Consider the following 20169-nt stretch of genomic DNA (forward strand, 5'->3'; position numbering starts at 1 on the left):
CTTGTAAGTTTCGCTGCCGGGGACCTTCACCCAGAGGCCACGGTCCTGGGGTTCCCGGGCGCCCCCAAATCCTCATGCCGAAGGCCCAACCCCAGCTCCAGGTAAGACCTTAATTGGAAACTGGGGTCTCCGCAGGTTGCAACCCGTTACGATGGAGCCGCACTGGCCCTCGCCGCGTGCTCCCCGCCCCCCCCCCCCCGTGATGCCCGGTGTTCATAAGCCAGGAGGAATTGTGGGCACAGACACACGCCGCGTGGGAAACCCCGTGGAGGCAGAGGCCGGGGTGGAGTCTCTCTCCCAGCCCCGCGGGGAGCCAGCCCTGCCCGCATGGACCCCGATTTGCAGCCTCCGAGGGGGGGATGTGGGCCAGGGTGTGGGTAGCTCAGGGCAAAGAGAGGCCGCCAGAAGCCGGGGCCGCCACTGGGGGGCGCTGACGGCCTGCTTCCCGCGGGCTCGGGGCCTGGTCCCAGGTAACAGGTGCGCACCGCCCCGGCAGGAGGGCGCGCAGGTGGCAGCAATGAGGAGCCCGAGGCAGGTGTAGGAGAAAGAGCACAGCGCTGGCTTTATTCGCAGGGAGAGGCGCCCCGTTGGAGGAACGGCCGTTGGCTCAGCCTTCCCCGCCTTTCCCTCCTCCCCTCTGCGCACAGGCCACAGGCCGGCTGCGTGTTCTCCCAAAACAGGCAGGGATGTCCTCGCTCCACACCCAGCTTTAGACGCCTTCCTGACTGTCCTGGGAACACACCGCTGCCTCCGTCTGTCCCCCAACTTCTGGGGAGAGACGTGACCGGGAGAATTAGTTCCCTAGTAGCTCAAGAAAAGGGGAGGGGTTTGCGCTCTGGATGGGGGGGGGGGAGGGCAATCGGGGCGTCCTGCCTGGAGGTGGCGGCAGCAAACCCACTGTCTTCTGTCAGGGATGCTCAGGTGGGAGCGCCATTCGGCTAGAGTGTCTGAATGTTTAAGAGGCTCAAACATCCAGATTTGTGTGTGTGTGTGTGTGTGTGTGTGTGTGTGTGTGTGTGAAATGGACAAAGTGCTAGATATTGACTTGTCCTTTCTAAAACTCACAGCGACCCGAAAGTGACCTCCTTTGCAGTGACTCCCCCTCGCCACCCCCTACTAGCTGCAAGGTGCAGAGAGCAGGCCCGGGCCTGTCCTAGTCGCAGGTCAGCACGTAGTAGGTGCTCAGGAAGCACCCCCGGGGAAGACGCGATACTGTTCGCACCTGGAGGGCACTGGGCGCAGCTGCCTTGTTCTGTGGAACCGTCTGGGGGCTGCGTTTTCAGAGGAACCTGAAGTCCAGGCGGTTCCACCCGGACCAGTCACCCAGGTCCGGGGCACACACAGGAAGTTGCCATCTGAAAGGGCGTGAGGTCCAAAGGCAGGACGGAGCAATGTCCCTGCCGCAGCCGGAGGGAGGCCCGGGGACCGCCCGCCATGGCTCTCCGAACGCCATCCGTCAGCCAGCGCTGAGCGGAGCCCCTTGATTTATCTGTGAGCCCGCAGGTCCCGAAGGAGAGACGCTGGGAGCGGGAGGATGCGGTTTGTCATCCCCGCCTCGCGGTGCAGGGCGCGGGGGTAATTGCATGGCGCCGGGGAAGCCGCAGCGTGACAACCCTGGGGACCGCCTGACTGACGCCGGCCCCGCGCAGGGACAGCCACAGCCACGCGGGGGCGGACTCTGCACGTACAGCCGGAGGGTTTATAAATACATGTTACACCCTGCGACCTGCGTCCGATACATTGTTTCTGCTCCCGGATGGAGGCGGGGGGAGGGGGAGGGGGCAGCGGCTGCGGCAGGAAATGAACAGCAAGTGGGTGAGACCGGAGGAGCAGGGGGACCAGGTCACCCAAAGGGGCCACAGTTCACCCTCCAGGCGGAGGAGGTGAGGCAGCTGGGGAAGGGCCTGGGGCTGCGGGGGGGCGCTGAGGTGTAGGCCCAGAGCTCAGTGCTTGGGAGCGGCGGTGCGGGGAGCGAGCGCAGAGGGTCCGGAGAACTCAGCTACAGGCAGAGAGCGAGGGAGATGGGGGGGCGGGGGCGGGAGGGAGACTCACACAGAGACACGGAGGAGAGACGGGAGGAACTGGAGCGGGAATTGGAGAGAGAGCGAGCGACAGAGGAAGGTGGAGGGAGACGGCGCTGGTGTGAGGCATGGCCGGACCTGCTGTGCTCCCCCCTCCCCCACCCCCCCCCCCCGCCCCCAGCTCTCGCATCTGCTGGGCAAGGACTCACCCCCCACATCCCTCGTGTAGGGATGAGTCCCCCATCCCTCGGTGGGCACAGGCTTCGCCTTCGAGGGACGCACAGGCGTTTGGGGCCACCCCAGCCTCGCAGACCCACGCGTGCGCAGACCCAGGCTTTATTCGCAGGGAGAGGCGCCCCGCTAGCTCTCCATGGTCATTCTGCCCGTGTGCCAGGGGGGCAGCGGGCACAGGCTCCCTGCCCGACCGCCTTACACACCCAGAGTCCCAACCCTCCTCCCGCTGCACACGCCACAGAGACGCCCACGCCCGTGTCCACAGCCCCGGCGGGGGGACCTGCGTCACTGTCCGGACATCACAGCGCCGCCCTCTTCCTCCCGGAGAATCGGGGACCGAGCGTCAGCATGGATCCTCGCGACCACGACCACTGTCCACCCTCAGACCAGCTCCTCCCGGATCAGCCAGCCTGGAAGGCCGCCCGGGGGCCTCCTCGGGGACCCCCTCCTGGGAGCCGGCAGAGACCCCGTGAGACCGGTGCATGCTGGGAGCTGCCCGCTGCCCGCTGCCCACAGGGACCCGGCCCCTGGAGAGGCGTGGTGCAGGGAGGGCGCGTCTGAACGCGGTGCAGCTGCTGAAGTGAGACCTCGGTTCTCTGGACCTGAGTGAGTTCTGGGCCCCCGTCCCCGGCGGACAGGGGAGGAAGCTCTGACTCGCTGGCACGGAGGGCTCTGTCTGTCCGTCTGTGTGTCTGTGTTACGAAGGTGCCGTGGCCCCCACGCGCCCTGGTGCGCCTCTGCCTGGCTCTGCAGATCCGCCGGCCACTCTGGCCCTGCCTTTGGGAGATAATAGCCTGGGATCACGCCTCCCAGGGCCGGCGGGGCCCTATGTGCCCCCCAGGTCCCATCACCCACGTCCCCAGCGACCACTTCCGCTCGACCCCAGGTCAGCGATCCTCCCTCGTCCACACACTGAGCGGCGGACCCACACGGATTTCACACCCGATCCCCTGATTAGAGAAGCGGGGGCGGGGGGGCTCGTCCCTGGAGGCTCGCTGACGCTGGACGGGGGGACACGGGCGTCCAGAGGGCTCAGGCCTCCCGGCGGAGCCAGGGGTGTCTCCTGGACTCTGTTGACAAAGTCGCCTGGGTCTTGTCCTGTCATTCCTTCCTCCCGCTGGCGGGGCACCCTGGCCGCCCATCCCCAAATTAAAGGCGAAAAGGTGAGTGAGAACCACTGTTCGCGCGCGCGCGCGCGCGTGGGCTACGCGTCATCCCGGAGGACCCCTTCCACGTAGTCACATGGGTCCTGCTCCCCAGGGTCCAGGACCGGGCAGACCCAGCCCAAGTCTTCCTCACCGCCCGTCCCTGGGGCGCACGCGGGGCCCCTGTCCTCCGGGGAGGAGATGGAGGTGAAGGTGGTAAAGGTCACCCTCCTCCTCTTGGAGGTGGGGGACGTGGGTGGCTCGCTCTTCCCATCGCTCCTGTGAGTGCCCGCGGGTCCAGACAACAGCTGCCCGTTGGCGCTGTTCCGGGTGCTGCTGAGAAGGTACTTGCTCTCCTCCAGGTCCAGGCCCCTGTCCGTGGTGCTGATCGGCTCGTCCTGGGCCAAGTGGAGGCGGCTCTCCAGCAGCTCCGCCCCCTGGCTCAGCCCCACCCAGTCGTGGGCGTGGCTCAGCCCCTCCTGCTCCTCCAGAGGCAGCTGCTTGCGCCGGTACTTGAGGGCGAAGGTGGCGCAGTTGACTAGGAAGACGAGGATGGCCAGGCAGAAGACGCCCAGCAGCGCGTACATGCCGATCTCCAGGTCGCTCAGCCCCTTGGAGGCCTGCGCGAGGTCGCCCGCGTCCGCGTCCGCGTCCGTGTCGCCATGGCTCCCGGGGGGCTCGGCCTGGGCTGGGAAGCTGGGGAGGTGGGTGGGGACGGTCTGCAGGCTGCCCAGGCCATCGGAGAGGCTCTTCCAGCCCTGGTTCCTCCGCAAGGCCGACCTCTCCGTGGTCGTGGGCCCCCTCCCTCCCGCGGGGCCCACGGAAGCAGACGCGCTGCTGAGCGCCTGGCCCTCTGGCCCGTCCCGCTCCTGCGGGGGCCTGCGGGGCCGCCTGTCACTGCCCTGCGTCTCCAGGTGCGCGCCCGCCCCCGCGTGTCGGCTGTCGCTGGTGTTGGGGTGGGCGTCGGTCTGGCCGAATTTCACCCTGACGGCGGCGGTCCCAGCGGCCAGCACGCTCTTGCGCTTGGACTTCTGGCAGGACTCGCTGATGGCCATCTCGACCCTGACCAGGGCGCCCTGCCCTTCGGACTCCGCGACGATCACGGGCCACTTGGAGTCGGGGTCTTGGCGGATGGAGACCACCTGCTGGTCCCCGGAGGTGGCCGTCAGCGAGAAGTCTCCCGCCGCGTAGATGTCCAGGGGCGTGACGGCGCCGTCGCTGAACTGCACCCAGCAGCTGAGGGCCGCCTCCTGTGGGGGAAGGCGAGTCCGTCAGCGTGGGCCCCGGGCTCAGCGGCACCACGTCACACACGCGGTGGACAGACAACGCGACGGCAAAGGAAAAGCGTGTGAGCGTGCAGAAGCAGGAGGTAAGCAGACCTAAGAGCAGGAGAGGAAATTCACCCCCACACGAGGTCACTGAACTGGTAGGGACGGCCCAGGGCCACAGGGGACACCCTACACCACGAGGCCACCACCTGCGTGCGCAGCGAGGGTCACCCAAACCTCCATGTTCCTCCCGGGAGGCAATGTGTCTCACCTCTGAGGAGAGAGGGGTCTCACGTGTGCAAATCCCTGTTAACAGTGTGACCTCACCTGCACTCTGACCCCACCTGCACTCTGACCCCACCTGCACTGTGACCTCACCTGCCCTGTGACCCCACCTGCACTGTGGCCTCACCTGCACTCTGACCTTACCTGCACTCTGACCTTACCTGCACTGTGGCCCCACCTGCACTCTTACCCCACCTGCACTGTGACCCCACCTGCACTGTGACCCCACCTGCACTGTGACCCCACCTGCACTGTGACCCCACCTGCACTCTGACCCCACCTGCACTGTGACCCCACCTGCACTCTGACCCCACCTGCACTCTGACCCCACCTGCACTGTGACCCCACCTGCACTCTGACCCCACCTGCACTGTGACCCCACCTGCACTGTGGCCTCACCTGCACTCTGACCCACCTGCACTCTGACCCCACCTGCACTCTGACCCCACCTGCACTGTGACCTCACTTGGGATGTGACCTGCCCATGCGACCCCACCCTGCGGTGTCCCCGCCTCGGTACCTGGTGGGGCCGCCGCAGCAGCTCCTGAGCCGTGGCTGTGGCGAAGATGGCTCTGTTGCTCCCTGGGCTGAGCTGCAGGGAGAGCGACAGGCCCGCCACCACCTGCACCCCCAGGTCCGTGACGGCGACCTTCTCGTCCAGCACGGTGATGGTCTTCTCAGCCAGGATGGCGTCCGACAGGGGCGACAGGATCTGGGAAGGGAACCGCATGGCAGGGAGGAGCCTCCGCGGCCCCCGCAGCCACTCCAGCAGCTCGGAGGGCACCGGGCGGGGCACTGAGCGGGGCACGTGGAAACGGCGCTTTCTGGGGTCTTCTTCCCCAAACCGTACCCTGCCTGGGAAACGGTCCTGTCTTTTCAAGTAACAGCAAGATGGGGAGGCCTGGACAGGGTGGGACGGGGCCCCCTGCCCCACCATGGAGATGACCTGCTGGCATGAACTGGGTGGGGAGCGCCCAGCCGGCGTGGCTCAGTGGTTGAGCACCGTCCCACGCACCAGGAGGTCACAGTTCCATTCCGTCACGGCACATGCCCTGTTGCAGGCTCAGTCCCCAATAGGGGGCATGCAGGAGGCACGGGGTTTCTCCCTCGTTGATGTCTCCCTCCCTCTCTCTCCCTCCCTCCCTCCCTCCCTCTCTCTCTAAAAACCAATGCAAACACAATATTTAAAATATAAAGAAAAGAGGAGCGGCCTTGCCCCTGGGGACGTCTTACCTGGAGGGTCGTCATGCCGAGCTCCTGGCCCACCAGCACCTGCCCCGCCTGTAGCCGGGCGATCCGGGGCTCCTCCACCTGCATGAACTCACGCACCAGCTCCGTGATGTCCACCTGCCAGTCGGAGCCCAGCAGGTGGGCCAGGGGGGCCCCAGGGTCAGCTGATTCGGCCACGAACTGAGTCAGGACGCGCACCATGGCGTGCTGGTACTGCAGGGCGCAGCCCCGACCCCGCCTCTCCTCATCTTCCTCTTCCTCGCTGTCCCGAGCTGGCCTGGCAAAGGGTCAGTTCAGTTTAGCAGATCCTGACTCCTTGGGCCAATGGTCAGGGGCTGCGTGGAGGGCGGGGCTGTGTGTGGGGGCGGGGCTGTGCATGGAGGGTGGGGCTGTGTGTGGAGGGCGGTGCTGTGTGGGGGTGGGGCTGTGTGTGGAGGGCGGGGCTGTGCGGAGGGCGGGGCTGTGTGTGGAGGGCGGGGCTGTGTGGAGGGCGGGGCTGTGTGTGGAGGGCGGGGCTGTGCGTGGAGGGCGGGGCTGTGTGGAGGGCGGGGCTGTGTGGGGGTGGGGCTCTGTGAAGGGCAGAGGGACGCAGTGGCAGCCGAAGTCGTCCCCCCCAACTCACCCCCCCTGCCTGTTCCCACTCAGCCCCCGCACACTGACTTGGGTTCCTGACGGGGTCCCCACCTGCTGTTGGGGGCGACGGGCACCCTCCAGCCCTTGATCTGATTGAGCTCGGCGTCCGAGACCTCGATGTGCAGCGGGAGCCGGGGCGCCCACACGGTCATCTGCAGCGGGGCGCTCAGGTGCTGGTAGGCGAAGGTCACCACCGCCGCCACCTTGCCCTTCATCTCCTTCCCGTTGACGAAGACGTGGTCGCACCTGTCGGACACCTGTGGGGAGAGGGGCGGGAGTCCCCGTCGTGTCCCACGGCCCACGGCCACGAGGGAAGGCGTTTCTGTGGTCCCTGTCCTGGGGCCTTTCCGCAGGAAGCCTCCTGCCAGGGGGCGTGGCTGGGCCCGGCTCCAGGGGTCCCAGGCCGGGCACCCAGCACATCCTGGCGGACAGACAGTGAAGCGGTCCCCGCGGGAGCCGCGGGCAGAACGCCCTGTCCAGGTCTGACCTCCTTTCTCCTCCAATCCCTGGTCACCCCCCTCATTCCAGGGTTCAAGGCTCCAACCCAGAGGTGAGCTGGAGAAATGCACGGTCTGGGGGAGCCCCTGAGACCAGCTGCTCCCCTCTTGTTAAAATATGACCAGCTGTTGCCAGGCCGGCGTGGCTCAGGGGTTGAGTGTGGACCTAGGAACCAGGAGGTCAGGGTTCGATTCCCGGTCAGAGCGCCGGGCCCGGGTTGTGGGCTCCGTCCCCCGTGTGGGGCGTGCAGGAGGCAGCCGATCCATGGTTCTCTCTCATCATGGATGTTTCTCTCTCTCTCTCTCTCTCTCTCTCTCTCTCTCTCTTTCTCTCTCTCTCCTCTCTCGCCCTTCCTCTCTGAAATCAATAAAAACATTTTAAAGAAATAGGACCAGGTGTGGGAGCCGAAGGATTTCCTCACTCCCACTTCACAGTGCTGACGGCTGGAAGCGGCCATCCATTCCAGCTCCCCACCCGTCTCAGGCCCCGAGCTGGAACCACGGCTGATGTTTCTGACTCCGACATGCACCGCCGGCACTTATGAGAATTTAATGCCATCTCCTTTTTTCTGCGTCAATGCCGCACGCGTATAAATCTTAGTTAAATATCGCCAATACTTGTGGGGAAATTTATGTTCTCATGTTCTGCTCTTTTTTTTTTTTTAAGAGCTAGAGCTAAGGATATTAAAATGCGCCCCCCCCCCTTTAAATTCAGCCTCCAGGAATATTTATTTGCATCCATCTCGGCATCGCCTCTTCGGAATTAGTTTGTATCCAGGGCCAGACAAGCGACAGGCACGATAGTGGTGACGAGGAAACGCTGGCTGCGAGGTACCTGGTGCTGTGCCCACGGCCCTGCTCGGCATCCCGCTCAGCATCTGGTTAGAATGATGCTTCGCCCACAGAATCCTCGCCGGGAGTCTGGGGGGGGGGGCGGGGGGGGGAGGCACCATTACCCCATTTTCCAGACGACACACTGAGGCACAAGGTCCCTTCACTGTCAGGGACGTGTCCTGCTGGCTAATGAATGGGAGATGACTTTACTCCCTCTGTGGCATCTGTTAATGTTTATATGTATACCAGAGGATGTTTCTGTCTCTCTCCCCCTCTCCATTCCTCTCTGAGATCAATAAAATAGCCTCCTAATAAAGAAAGAGGGAATATGCCAATTGACCATCACACCCTCGCACAAGATGGCCTCCCCCATGTGGTCAAAGATGGCTGCCACAACATGGCCAGCAGGGGAGGGCAGTTGGGGGGGACCAGGCCAGCAGGGGAGGGCAGTTGGGGGGACCAGGCCAGCAGGGAAGGGCAGTTGGGGGTGACCAGGCCTGCAAGGGAGGGCAGTTGGGGGTGACCAGGCCTGCAGGGGAGGACAGTTGGGGGGGACCAGGCCTGCAGGGGAGGGCAGTTGGGGTGACCAGGCCTGCAGGGGAGGGCAGTTGGGGGTGACCGGGCCAGCAGGGGAGGGCAGTTGGGGGTGACCAGGCCAGCAGGGGAGGTCAGTTGGGGGCAACCAGGTGGGGAGGGCAGTTGGGGGTGACCGGGCCAGCAGGGGAGAGCAGTTGGGGGGGGACCAAGCCTGCATAGGAGGGCAGTTGTGGGCCATCAGGCCTGCAGGGGAGGGCAGTTGGGGGTGACCAGGCCAGCAGGGAAGGGCAGTTGGGGGTGACCAGGCCTGCAGGGGAGGGCAGTTGGGGGGACCAGGCCAGCAGGGGAGGGCAGTTGGGGGTGACCAGGCCTGCAGGGGAGGGCAGTTGTGGGCCATCAGGCCATCAGGGGAGGGCAGTTGGGGGGGACCAGGCCAGCAGGGGAGGGCATTTGGGGGCAATCGGGCCGGCAGGGGAGCAGTTAGGCATCGATCAGGCTGGCAGGGGAGTGGTTAGGGGGTGATCAAGCTGGCAGGCAGGTGAGCAGTTGGGAGCTAGCCATCCTGGATTGTGAGAGGAATGTCCGACTGCCCTGTGGGATCAGGCCTAAACTGGCAGTTGGACATCCCCCGAGGGGTCCCAGATTGGAGAGGGTGCAGGCTGGGCTGAGGGACCGCCCCCCCCCCAGTGCGCGAATTTCATGCACTGGGCCTCTAGTATATATATAAACAAACAAACAAACAAACAAACAAAAACATTAAGGTCAAACACAATGTATGTACTGGCTACACATACGACCCGAGATCCTTAAACTTGCAACCTCTGACGTAGAACACAAGCTAACTTCACCGTATTCTTTTGTTTGGGGGACAGAGGAGAGGGAAAATGCAGGAAAGGGCTTGGACTTTCTTGACCCGTGAACTGGCCATAAAAACATGGCAGCAACAAGCTGACAAATAGAGTCTCCTCCCACGGCCATCGTCCACCAAGCCGGAGGCTGGGCCCGTGAAATACGGTGACGGGCCGTCTCCAGCCTCCGCGACCTCCCTCCCTGCAGCACCACGCCACCCACCCGCCCCTGCTCGTGACACACGGAGGCCCCTGTCACCACACACCCCTCCCGCCCTGCCCCAGCTCCGCGCGAGCGGGTGCTTTCAGGGCCACCCGAACGGTGCGGTGAGCCCGAGGCTGGGTCCCCGTTTAGTTCAGAAAGGGAGCGAGGAGGTGGTGGTGGTGGGGGGAACCAAATTCTCCAAGACTTGTTTTTTATCTGCTTCTCTCCTAGGGTTTCCTACAGCAGCCCGGCCTTCAGCAACGGGCAGAAATAACAGCCACGTTCGCGGAGACAAAACGGCACGCGACGTCACGAGGGTTGTTGGGAAAACGCATGTTCTCTTTAGGGAAGAGGGAAGGCATTCGCTGGGGACATTGTCAGCTTTCTCCACGAGCTATGACTGTGGCTTCTTTCTTCTTCTTTTTTTTTTTGTAAGAGAACACTTATTTGGTAAATCACAGAGGTAGAAGCAGTAATTCCTAAAAGAAATGGGCTCGGGAAGCAAGTTCCAGAGGCAAAGGAAGGACCCTTGTGGCTCAGGAGGGAGGGAGGGAAGAAGGTGATGGTGACGAGGCTGGGGGGTGAGGAGGGAGGAAGGGGAGGGGGAGAGGGAGGGGGAGGGAAAGGCATAGGGGGGGGCGCCCTGGAGGGAGGGGCACTGGGTCCTCCATCCTAAGAAACAAGGATGTTTCTATCTCTCTCTCTCCCTCTCAATTCCTCTCTGAGATCAATAAAATAGCCTCCTAATAAATAAGGGCTTTAAGGGGGAGATTTTAGGGGAGGCCCCAGGGGAAGGTCTCAGTAGAACATTCAGCAGCTCCCCAGGTGAGTCCTTTCTGGGTCAGGATCTCCACTGATCGGTTGGCGGCACCAAGGTGGGGGTGGGGGGTCCTCATCCGAGGCAGCTGGTCCCAGAGGCAGCACCCCCTGCCCCGCCCCCCCCTTCCCCCCAGCTGCCTCAGTTACAGACTATCCTCGCGGGCAACATACGGCGCTCCGTCTCCCTCACTCCCTGGAATCCGCATCCTCACTTTCAGCATCTACTGCCGTCTCGTCCTCCCAGAACCTTCCAGAACCTTCCAGAACCTTCCCGAGCCCCAGTCTCCCCCCAGGCGCCAGGGTGCAGGGCACGTGTCTGCAGAGCCCACAGCACCCGGGCCGGTGCCGTGACTCAGAGCTGGGCTCCCAGGACAGTCACACTGGGCTCTGGGCTCTGGGATCCCCTGGGAGCGGCCACGTACCTGTCACCTGGGTCTGGCTCCCTGCCCGCCCCTCCTGGCCTGGTGGGGGGGGAGGGGCAGGAACCTTCCTCGGGGTGCTGGTCTCTGTGCCCCCTCCTCCTCCCAGGGGCTGGGAAGAGCCCGCGGTGCCCGGCACACACACCAGGTTGGAGCATCCCAGGCCGGCCCCTCCTCCGGTGGATTTGCGCCCTCGGCTCTCTCTCTCTCTCCACACAGCAGTGGGGTAAGCAGACGGGAGGGGAGGGGCCCCGGGACGCAGGGTTATACGGCCCCAGTGGGTCCATGAGCGTGGACGCTGACATGACAGGGTAGGGTTAGGGTTAGGGTTAGGGTTGGGGTAGGGTTAGGGTTAGGGTTAGGGTTAGGGTTGGGGTAGGGTTAGGGTTAGGGTTAGGGTTAGGGTTGGGGTTAGGGTTAGGGTTAGGGTTGGGGTTAGGGTTAGGGTTAGGGTTAGGGTTGGGGTAGGGTTAGGGGCAGGTTTAGGGGTAGGGTTAGGGTTAGGGTTAGGGTAGGATTAGGGGTTAGGGTTAGGGTTTGGGTTAGGGTTAAGGTTAGTGTTAGGGTTAGGGTTTGTGTAGTGTTAGAGTTAGGGGTAGGGTTAGGGTTAGGGATAGGGTTAGGGTTAGGGGTGGGGGTAGGGTGGTTAGGGTTAGGGATAGGAGTAGGGGTTAGGGTTAGGGTAGGGTTAGGGTTAGGGATAGGGATAGGGTTAGGGTTAGGGGTGGGGGTAGGGTGGTTAGGGTTAGGGATAGGGTTAGGGGTTAGGGTTAGGGTAGGGTTAGGGTAGGGTTAGGGGCAGGTTTAGGGGTAGGGTTAGGGTTAGGGTCAGTGTCAGAGTCAAGGGTTAGGGTTAGGGTAGGATTAGGGTAGGATTAGGGGTTAGGGTTAGGGTTAGGGAATGATTAGGAGTTAGGGTTAAATTTAGGGTTAGGGTAGGATTAGGGGTTAGGGTTAGGGTTAGGGTAGGATTAGGGTAAGGTCAGTGTTAGGGTTAGGGTCATGGTTCCGTGCGGACAGGGAGGCGTCCCTTGCCTTGATGACGCCTTCGTCGGACGACCTGCACTCCACGGCCCGCTGCAGGTCGGTCACGGTGCCGTCCTCCTCCACGGAGACCACCTTCACCGGCACGGCCACCGCCTTCCCCGTGAGGCCCGCCGTGTTCAGGACCTCCGCCTCCTGGAAGACCAAGCACAGGACCCGGCCGTGAACCCTGACCCCCTGCAATGAACCATGAACCCCCCCCCCCCGTTCCTTCTTCGATGCTCCGTCACTGAGCCCTGCTAGCCAGCGCTCCTCCCCTTCCTATGGGAATGGAACAATCTTACCAAGGTTATCGCGCCCCGCGGCCAACAGGTGACATTGGTGAAAGGATCGCTCACAAATGCACACAAGTTAACCACTCTCCCCCGCCCCCGCCCCCACCCTCTCCCCGTGGCCGCCCGTTCCACTCAGGCAACACTTTCTACGCGGCTGACGATGTCCCGAGGGTCCCCGTGAGCTTGAAGAACACGCCGAAGGACACCTCTTGGGATGTCAGGGTTCGACAGCACCCCCTGGTGTTCCGGGAGGACAGGCAACACCTGACCCCTCACCCCAGGCCACTTCCTCTCGTCTCAGCCAGTATGATTAGGTTCGGGGTTGGAGACCTCTATCGGCTACTGATCATCTTAACAGACATTCCTCTCATCAGGAGACAACGTGCTGATCCCGGAGTGGCTGAAAGCTTTGAGAGAATCACGGATCGGCTGCCTCCTGCAAGCCCCCTCCTGGGGATGGAGCCCGCCACCCGGGCATGTGCCCCGACCGGGAACCGAACCGTGACCGCCTGGTTCATAGGTGGATGCTCAACCACGGAGCCACGCCGGCCGGGGACAGTGTGTGTGCGTGCACTCAGCATGTACCAGGGACCGACCAGGATGAACGCGGACACGGTTCTTACAGACAGCCGTGCCTCCTGCCCGACCGCTACGCGGCGGACCTCGGCGCGAGTGTGTGGGCGACGTCTGTGTGTAGGGGCCTCTTCACGTCCTCGGTGTCTGCTCTTTGAAACCCGGGGGTTCCTGCCTGTCCCTTCCCCTACACGACTGCCCCCCCCCCTTTCCCCCATCACCACAGCACAAGGCATGTCAAATTGTCAAAGGCGACAGAACAGCCCCCCGGCTGGGAGACGCCGGGAGGAGCCGGCTTTCCGTACACGAAAATGAGAAATTAATTCAACTGGCCCGGAACCGGCAGGGTGAACCGACATCAAAGGGCTGTTCCTACTGCATTGAAGCGACGTGTGTGGGCCTAGGAGTGGGTGTCATCTTAGATCGCGCCCCCCCCCCACCCCGCCACACACACACACAGAGGGACTGCCGGGGTGCCGAGCCCTCTCCTGACCTGGTCTGATTATCTATGCCGGCAGCCAGCCAGCGCGGCGGATCTGGGGACCGCGGAGAGTCCCGAAACCATCCGTAGGTTCGCCCCGGAATACACGATGAGTGTTTTCTGTCCTCCACCAGACAACTTCTTAATTATGTTGTCCTTAGGCTAATGCGAGGATGGATTTGCATGCCTCGAGTTCACACTCATTAGGAGGAGGGAGGGATGCAATTAAGATTGCTCTGGGAGGCGGGGGACGTCCACCCGGGGCTTTAAGCCGGACGCAGTCACCCTGCGGTGACACCGGCCCCAGGACGCCTGGCCACGGACGTGCTCTGCGCGTCTGTCCTCTGCCTCCTGGTGGTGGGGTGACGGGGTGCTACCTTGCAGAGGGGCAGGTCAGTGTTCTTGCCGCTCCCCAGCGGCAGCCTGTCCGTGTCCGTGTCTTCTCGGTGGACAGGGCCCGCGTCTCTGGGAGTCCCAGGCGGGCTGGCCCCTGAGGCTGGCCCCAGACCTCGCTGCGTCAGACGGAGCGGGGTCACGGGAGCTTGGCGAGAAGGAAAATCATTCCAGGCCCTCCAGAGTGGCCGAGCTCACGGACATCGACCCACTGTCGTCTGTGAATCTAGAGGAGCGTGTGTCCAGCAAAGCAGCTGGGTGACCAGGGCGTGTGGGGGCCACGCCGCTCCCCCCCCCCATGAGATCTCCTCCAGCATCGACGTGCCCCAGCTCCGTCCTCTCCCCTGAGCACCCCAGGTGCCCCTGCCCGCCTGACCTCTCCGCCGGGTTCCTCCCGCCACGGGCTTTGCTCTCAGCGTCCCAAACCGTACACGGTGCCGTGGGTCCCCTGGGGCTGCAGACAGAACCTCAGGCGCCATCATTCACGTTTCCCTCCCTGGTCCCATGGCGCACCCGGCAGTGGCCCATCCCGTCAGCACCATGGACAGCGCACCCTCCCCATTCCCTCCCCTCCGCCTCCATTGCTGTCACTTACGTCAGCCACCTGCCCGCGTCCCCCGGTCATGAGAAAGCCCGCCCTGCTCATGTTCCGAGTTCTGGCCGCTGTGGGGGATCACTTTCCCCAGGAGCCCACCGGCTGCTGAGCACACGGGGTGCCAGCTCCAGGGGCGGGGCTGGCGCTGCTCGCGCCCAGTCCAGTGCTGACTATAGGCACCTGCGGCGCTGACGTCAGCACGTCACACGCCCCACCCCCAGTCCAGTTCTGAATACAGGGCACCTGCGGCGCTGACGTCAGCACGTCACATGCCCCACCCCCAGCCCAGTTCTGAATACAGGGCACCTGCAGCGGTGACATCAGCACGTCACATGACCCACCCCCAGCCCAGTTCTGAATACAGGGCACCTGCAGCGGTGACGTCAGTAGTTCACGTGTGTCACACCCAGCCCAGAGTTGACTGCAGGCACCTGTGGCGCTGACGTCAGCACATCACATGCCCCACCCCCAGCCCAGTTCTGAATACAGGGCACCTGCAGCGGTGACGTCAGTAGTTCACGTGCGTCACACCCAGCCCAGAGTTGACTGCAGGCACCTGCAGCTCTGACGTCAGCACGTCACATGCACCACCCAGGGCTCACCGGCACCCCCTGGAGTCGGTGTGAGGCCCTTTCAACCACTTCCCATGTCAGCAGGTCATCTGCCTGCGGCCGTGTCCCCGCGGATACTCCGTTCACACTGAAAGCTCAGCTCGCCCCCCAGGGTCCTCCTGGAGTCTCCAGGCCCCGCGTTCACAGGCTGGGGAAACCCCGCGTTAGTCATCGAGCCGGAGGTGGGCAATGAGCCCCGCGTGCGCAGTGGCCACGCTCGGTCGGTGGCTGTCTAGTTCCGAGAGCGGGAACGCCAGGGGGTGTGGCTGCCCTGCCGGGATCCCCTCCGTGTCTCCCCTCCCATCCTTCTCTCTGATTTTATCCATGAAGCTGGACGTTGGCAGCAAGGGGGTGCGGCCGAGAACGCACCCGCCCCCGGCTGGTTCCGTGGCCGGAGGGGTGTCCATCACTCCGCCTCCCTGACCCTGGAGTCGGGTGCATGTGCAAACACAGGCTCTGAGATGCGGGTTCCCCTGAACCCGCGGCATCATGGGACTCAGGTGCTGGCGCACTGAGAAGAATTCATAAAACGATGGCAGAAAAAAATTAACACCCGCCCCGCCTCTGGAAGGCCGCGCAGGGAGGCTGCTAACCATGGACGCGGGGAGATGAAAAGAAGGCCATTAAAATAAGGCTCGCCCCGACTGGTTTGGCTCAGTGGATGGAGCATCGGCCTGCAGACGGAAAGGTCCCGGGTTCGATTCCGGTCAAGGGCATGTACCTTGGTTGCGGGCACATCCCCAGTGGGAGGTGTGCAGGAGGCAGCTGATGGATGTTTCTCTCTCATCAATGTTTCTAGCTCTCTCTCTCCCTTCCTCTCTGTAAAAAAAAAAATCAATAAAATATATTTAAAAAAATAATAAGGCTCAAGAAACATGCTGCCTGTCATTTGCAAATGGGCCGAGGTTTGCAAAGCCAAGAAGCTATGCTGAGACGTGGCCAGTCTTTGGATAATATCCTCAGAAACGGGGCCGGAGCCGTGGCTCCTCGGCCGCTGCAGAAAGCTGGTCTTCTCGGGCCGGTTCGGTTCTAGAGAACTGATGCCCATGCCCACTCCCCGGGCTCCAGAAACGCATCGAGAAGGCCAGGAGTGGCGACGTCTGACGATAGATGGGGTAGGTGTGTTTCATGACGGACAGACCTGCAAGGACGGCTCGTGTGGCGGGCGAGCAGAATCATTGTTATTCACAAAGGCAACGGGTGAAATCCATCGAGGAGCCCTGCGCGGGCAGAAACGCCGTGGAATATTCTGGTAAGACGGTCTCTGTGTCGCCCGAAAGGGCTTAGGCAGGTGCCTACCACGGTGAAAAGTCCATGAACGGGCTCAGTAATGAGTGGGCCAGGGAATCTCATTAGACCCACATCAAGTGTGCGTGTAAGCCATATCGGAGACACTCGACTGTAATGAAACGCCCAGTCAAATTAAAACTCAAATTGAGCCGAAACCGGTGTGGCTCAGTGGATAGAGCGTCGGCCTGCAGAGTGAGGGGTCCCGGGTTCGATTCCGGTCAAGGGCATGTACCTTGGTTGCGGGCACATCGTTGAGGTTTCGGACGTTGAGTTCACCTGAGTTATGGGCAAGACCGGACTCTTCGAGGTTGAGGCGCCAGCCATGGTTTCTAAGACACCTCACGCGCCCCCCAAGGCATCCCTAAGCCAATGACCTCCCCCCCAGAACTCCGCCCACTGCTTTCCCGTCTCCATCTCCGAGGAGGGCACGGCCTCCACCCAGCAGCTAGAGTTCCCAGCCCAGGAGACTCCCAGCTGCCTCCTCACCCCCCTCCCCATCACTGTGCCCTGTCCACCCTGTCCACCCCCCCCCTCGGAGCCCCCAGCCCACCCCCTCTCTCCACAGCATCGCATCCGTCCCACTCCCTTCCCTCCTGCCTGGCTTTTGGTGGGAGAAACAAGCTCTCTGTTTGGCCCATCCCGGCAGGACCCCACTCAAACCTGTTCGCCCTTCAGCCGGAAGGGCCCTCCCTACTGCCCGCCCGGGGCCGGAGTCTGGGGCGCGAGGCCCGTCACCCCGTCTTACTCTCTGCGCACAGATGCGGCTGCTGAACAAATAGCTTTGCAAACCAGACCCGAGCAGCTGGGAGGAGCCCGGCCTTCGGCTCCTCTCCTCGTTAACATCTGGGCCAGATGTGGTTCCGGCCCTTGTGAAAGGTGTGCTTAATGCAGAGTCAATTAGATGCCTTAATGGGGTTTTCTTGAGCGCGAATGAGAGGGAAAACGTCAATACCGCACGGCAGATGATTCTTGATTAATCCTTTACGGGTCCGCTCAGCGCAGACAGGATACATCTTAGATAATGACTTGTACGAGGACCGTCCCCTCTCTCGGGTTCTGAACAGACCTCTGGAATGTTCTCCTGTGGGTCGATTTCGTTTGGATGCGTGAACACGGAGCTGGTGCCTGGTTCAGGTTTCTATGTGGTCCCTGCGCAGCCCCCGGGGACGAAGGGCCGGAGTTTCCACGTCACGGTCACTTTTGCACAAGGACAGGGGCCGCCGTGGGTAGTGAGGGGGCCTAGGAACCCGGGGGTCACGGCTCGATTCCCGGTCGGGGCACAGGCCCAGGTTGCGGGCTCCATCCCCAGTGGGGGGGGGGGGGGGCGTGCGGGAGGCAGCCGATCCATGACTCTCTCTCCTCGTGGATGTTTCTCTCTCTCTCTCTCCCTCTCCCTTCCTCTCTGAAATGAATAAAAATATTTTTTTTAAAAAAGAGAGAGAGAGCCCTAACCGGTTTGGCTCAGTGGATAGAGCGTCGGCCTGCGGACTGGAGGGTCCCGGGTTCGATTCCGGTCAAGGGCACGTACCTTGGTTGCAGGCACATCCCCAGCAGGAGGTGTGCAGGAGGCAGCTGATGGATGTTTCTCTCCCATCGATGTTTCTAACTCTCTATCCCTTTCCCTCCTCTCTGTAGAAAATCAATAAAATATATTTAAAAAATAAAAGAATAAATAAAATAAATAAAAAAGAGAGAGAGAGAGAGATGGGCTGAGACGGCCAATGTCCCCGAGGAAGCTGTGCAGGATGCCGGCGGGTTTCAAGGCCGAGACCTACTTCCTGCAGCCGCGGGGCCGGGGGGGGGGGTGGGGGGGCAGGAAAGGACGTCGCACGGCTGAGCGGGGACAGGCACTCCCTCCTTCGCTGGAGCCCGAGGCTCGCTCGCGGCCCAGAATGAAGTATTTACTCACGAACCGGCTCTTTCTGTCCGTTCAGCTGCTATCAAAGGAATGAGAACTCCACGGGGGACGATATGGATTTTCTCAGTCATGTCTCTTTTTTTATCTTCACCCAAAGGGTCTTTTAAAAGCCTTCTTAGCGGCTCCTTGTACTTTCCCTCAGATCGTCCATCAGCCCGTCGCTGACGCCGCCCGCCTGGGAGTCCATGAGCCGATCCCCTGGGAAGTGTGTGTGGTCTGCCCACTGCTGTTTATTAATTCTCTGGGGGGGGGGGGGGTCAGGGCAGCGGTTCCTCTGTGTGTCTGGTCTCAGAACATGGCAGGGGGGGGTGTATTTCAAAGGGTGACAGTAGCCCTGGCGGGTGTGGCTCAGTGGATAGAACATCGGCCTGTGGACCGAAGGGTCCCGGGTTCGATTCCCGATCAGGGCACAGGCCTGGGTTGCGGGCTCCATTCCCTAGTAGGGGGGCGTGCAGGAGGCAGCCGATCGGTGATTCTCTCTCATCATGGATGTCTCTCTACTCCCTCTCCCTTCCTCTCTGAAATCAATAAAGATGTATTTTAAAAAATAAATAAATAAAGGACGACATTTACAAGGGGCGTCTGGGCCGGCGCCGGCGTCTGCACCCGGCATCGGCATTCTCCCCGCGGGCGATGCCGTCAGCCCAGACGCTGCGGAGCCAGCTCGCGCCCTGGGTTTGGCGACAACGGAAGGACACTCCCTGCGTCTGGGTGACCGCGGCCTCTAAATCTCACGGGGCTTCTTCTGCGGGACTTTGCTCTGTGGTTTCCCGTCCTTCTTTCCAGAGAGAGGAAACAGCCCGGCCGGCGGGGCTCAGTGGCTGAGCGTCGACCTAGGAACCAGGAGGCCGGGGTTCGATTCCCGGTCAAGGGCACAGGCCCGGGGTGGCAGGCTCGATCCCCAGTGGGGGGCGTGCAGGAGGCAGTTGATCAGTGATTCTCTCTCATCATGGATGTTTCTCTCTCTCTATCCCTCTCCCTTCCTCTCGGAAATATATATAGACAGGAAGCCCTTGCCAGATTGGCTCAGTGGATAGAGCGTCGGCCTGCGGACTCAAGGGTCCCGGGTTCGATTCCGGTCAAGGGCATGTGCCTTGGTTGCGGGCACATCCCCAGTAGGGAGTGTGCAGGAGGCAGCTGATGGATGTTTCTCTTTCATCAATGTTTCTTACTCTCTGTCCCTCTCCCTTCCTCTCTGTAAAAAATCAATAAAATATATTTTAAAAAAAATAAAAACAAAGACAGGAAACAAAACTCCAGTGGGAGTCACCCTGGGGGATCCACAGGGCTGTGGGAGGAAGGGAGGAAGGACAGACACAGGTCGCCCGGAATGGCTGACGTCACACGCGATCCCGGGAGAGTCCCTGGACTCTGAGCCACACCATTGAGCCACACCGGCCCAGGCTACATGGGACACCCATGGAAGTCATGGCGATGGTGCGACGGTTCTCCTCCATCTTGGTGTTCCTGTTAGAACTTTGGTGCGTCTGTGTGCGGAGGCGGGCAAAGTGTTTTCACGTCGAATCAGGAGAGCTAATCACTGCGAATCGATTCTGAGACCCTGAAGCCGACGGGGGGGCGGGGGGGGGGCGGGGAGGGGGCCGCATCTGGGGACACGTTTGCTGAAGGACACGGCGTCTGATCGCCTCAGCTCAGCTGCGTCCCAGGCGGCCCACGGGTCCCCTTCGGCTCTGGGACAATGAACTCATCGGCCCTGTGATTCACCCCATAAACTTGCCTGTTCCCCCCCAGGACGCTGTAGGTGCGGGTGGAGGGAGACAGCAGGGAGGGATGGAGGTGGGACCCTGGTCCCGTCTCCCTGTGCACGGCAGACATCGCTGGGGGCCCCCCCCAAAGGGCTCCGTCTGACGGGGGGGGACCGTGAGGGCGAACCCCTCGGGAAGCGGCGAGGGCTGCGGAGCTCGGTCCACCGGAACCTGACCCGCTGTCTTCTCTGAGCCGCACCATCTCCCATCCCAACGCTGCCTCGCACGGCAAACTGTTCGCCGCCGAC

General features: G+C 62.3%; 1 protein-coding gene across 1 annotated transcript in view; it reads right to left on the bottom strand.

The window, feature by feature from the left end:
* Nucleotides 1-3435: 3435 nt before the first annotated feature.
* Nucleotides 3436-20169, bottom strand: part of TMEM132D (transmembrane protein 132D) — an 87372-nt gene continuing 70638 nt past the window's right edge. The window contains exons 5-9 of the mRNA XM_080650456.1: nucleotides 12011-12154; nucleotides 6868-7073; nucleotides 6187-6460; nucleotides 5474-5665; nucleotides 3436-4650 (exon numbers count right to left, since the gene is read on the bottom strand). Coding sequence (XP_080506582.1) covers nucleotides 3460-4650; nucleotides 5474-5665; nucleotides 6187-6460; nucleotides 6868-7073; nucleotides 12011-12154 — 2007 coding nt within the window. The 3' untranslated portion in view covers nucleotides 3436-3459. The remainder of the gene's footprint in view (nucleotides 4651-5473; nucleotides 5666-6186; nucleotides 6461-6867; nucleotides 7074-12010; nucleotides 12155-20169) is intronic.

The sequence above is a fragment of the Plecotus auritus genome (genome assembly GCF_963455305.1).
Source record: "Plecotus auritus genome assembly, chromosome: 13".
Lineage (NCBI taxonomy): Eukaryota > Metazoa > Chordata > Mammalia > Chiroptera > Vespertilionidae > Plecotus > Plecotus auritus.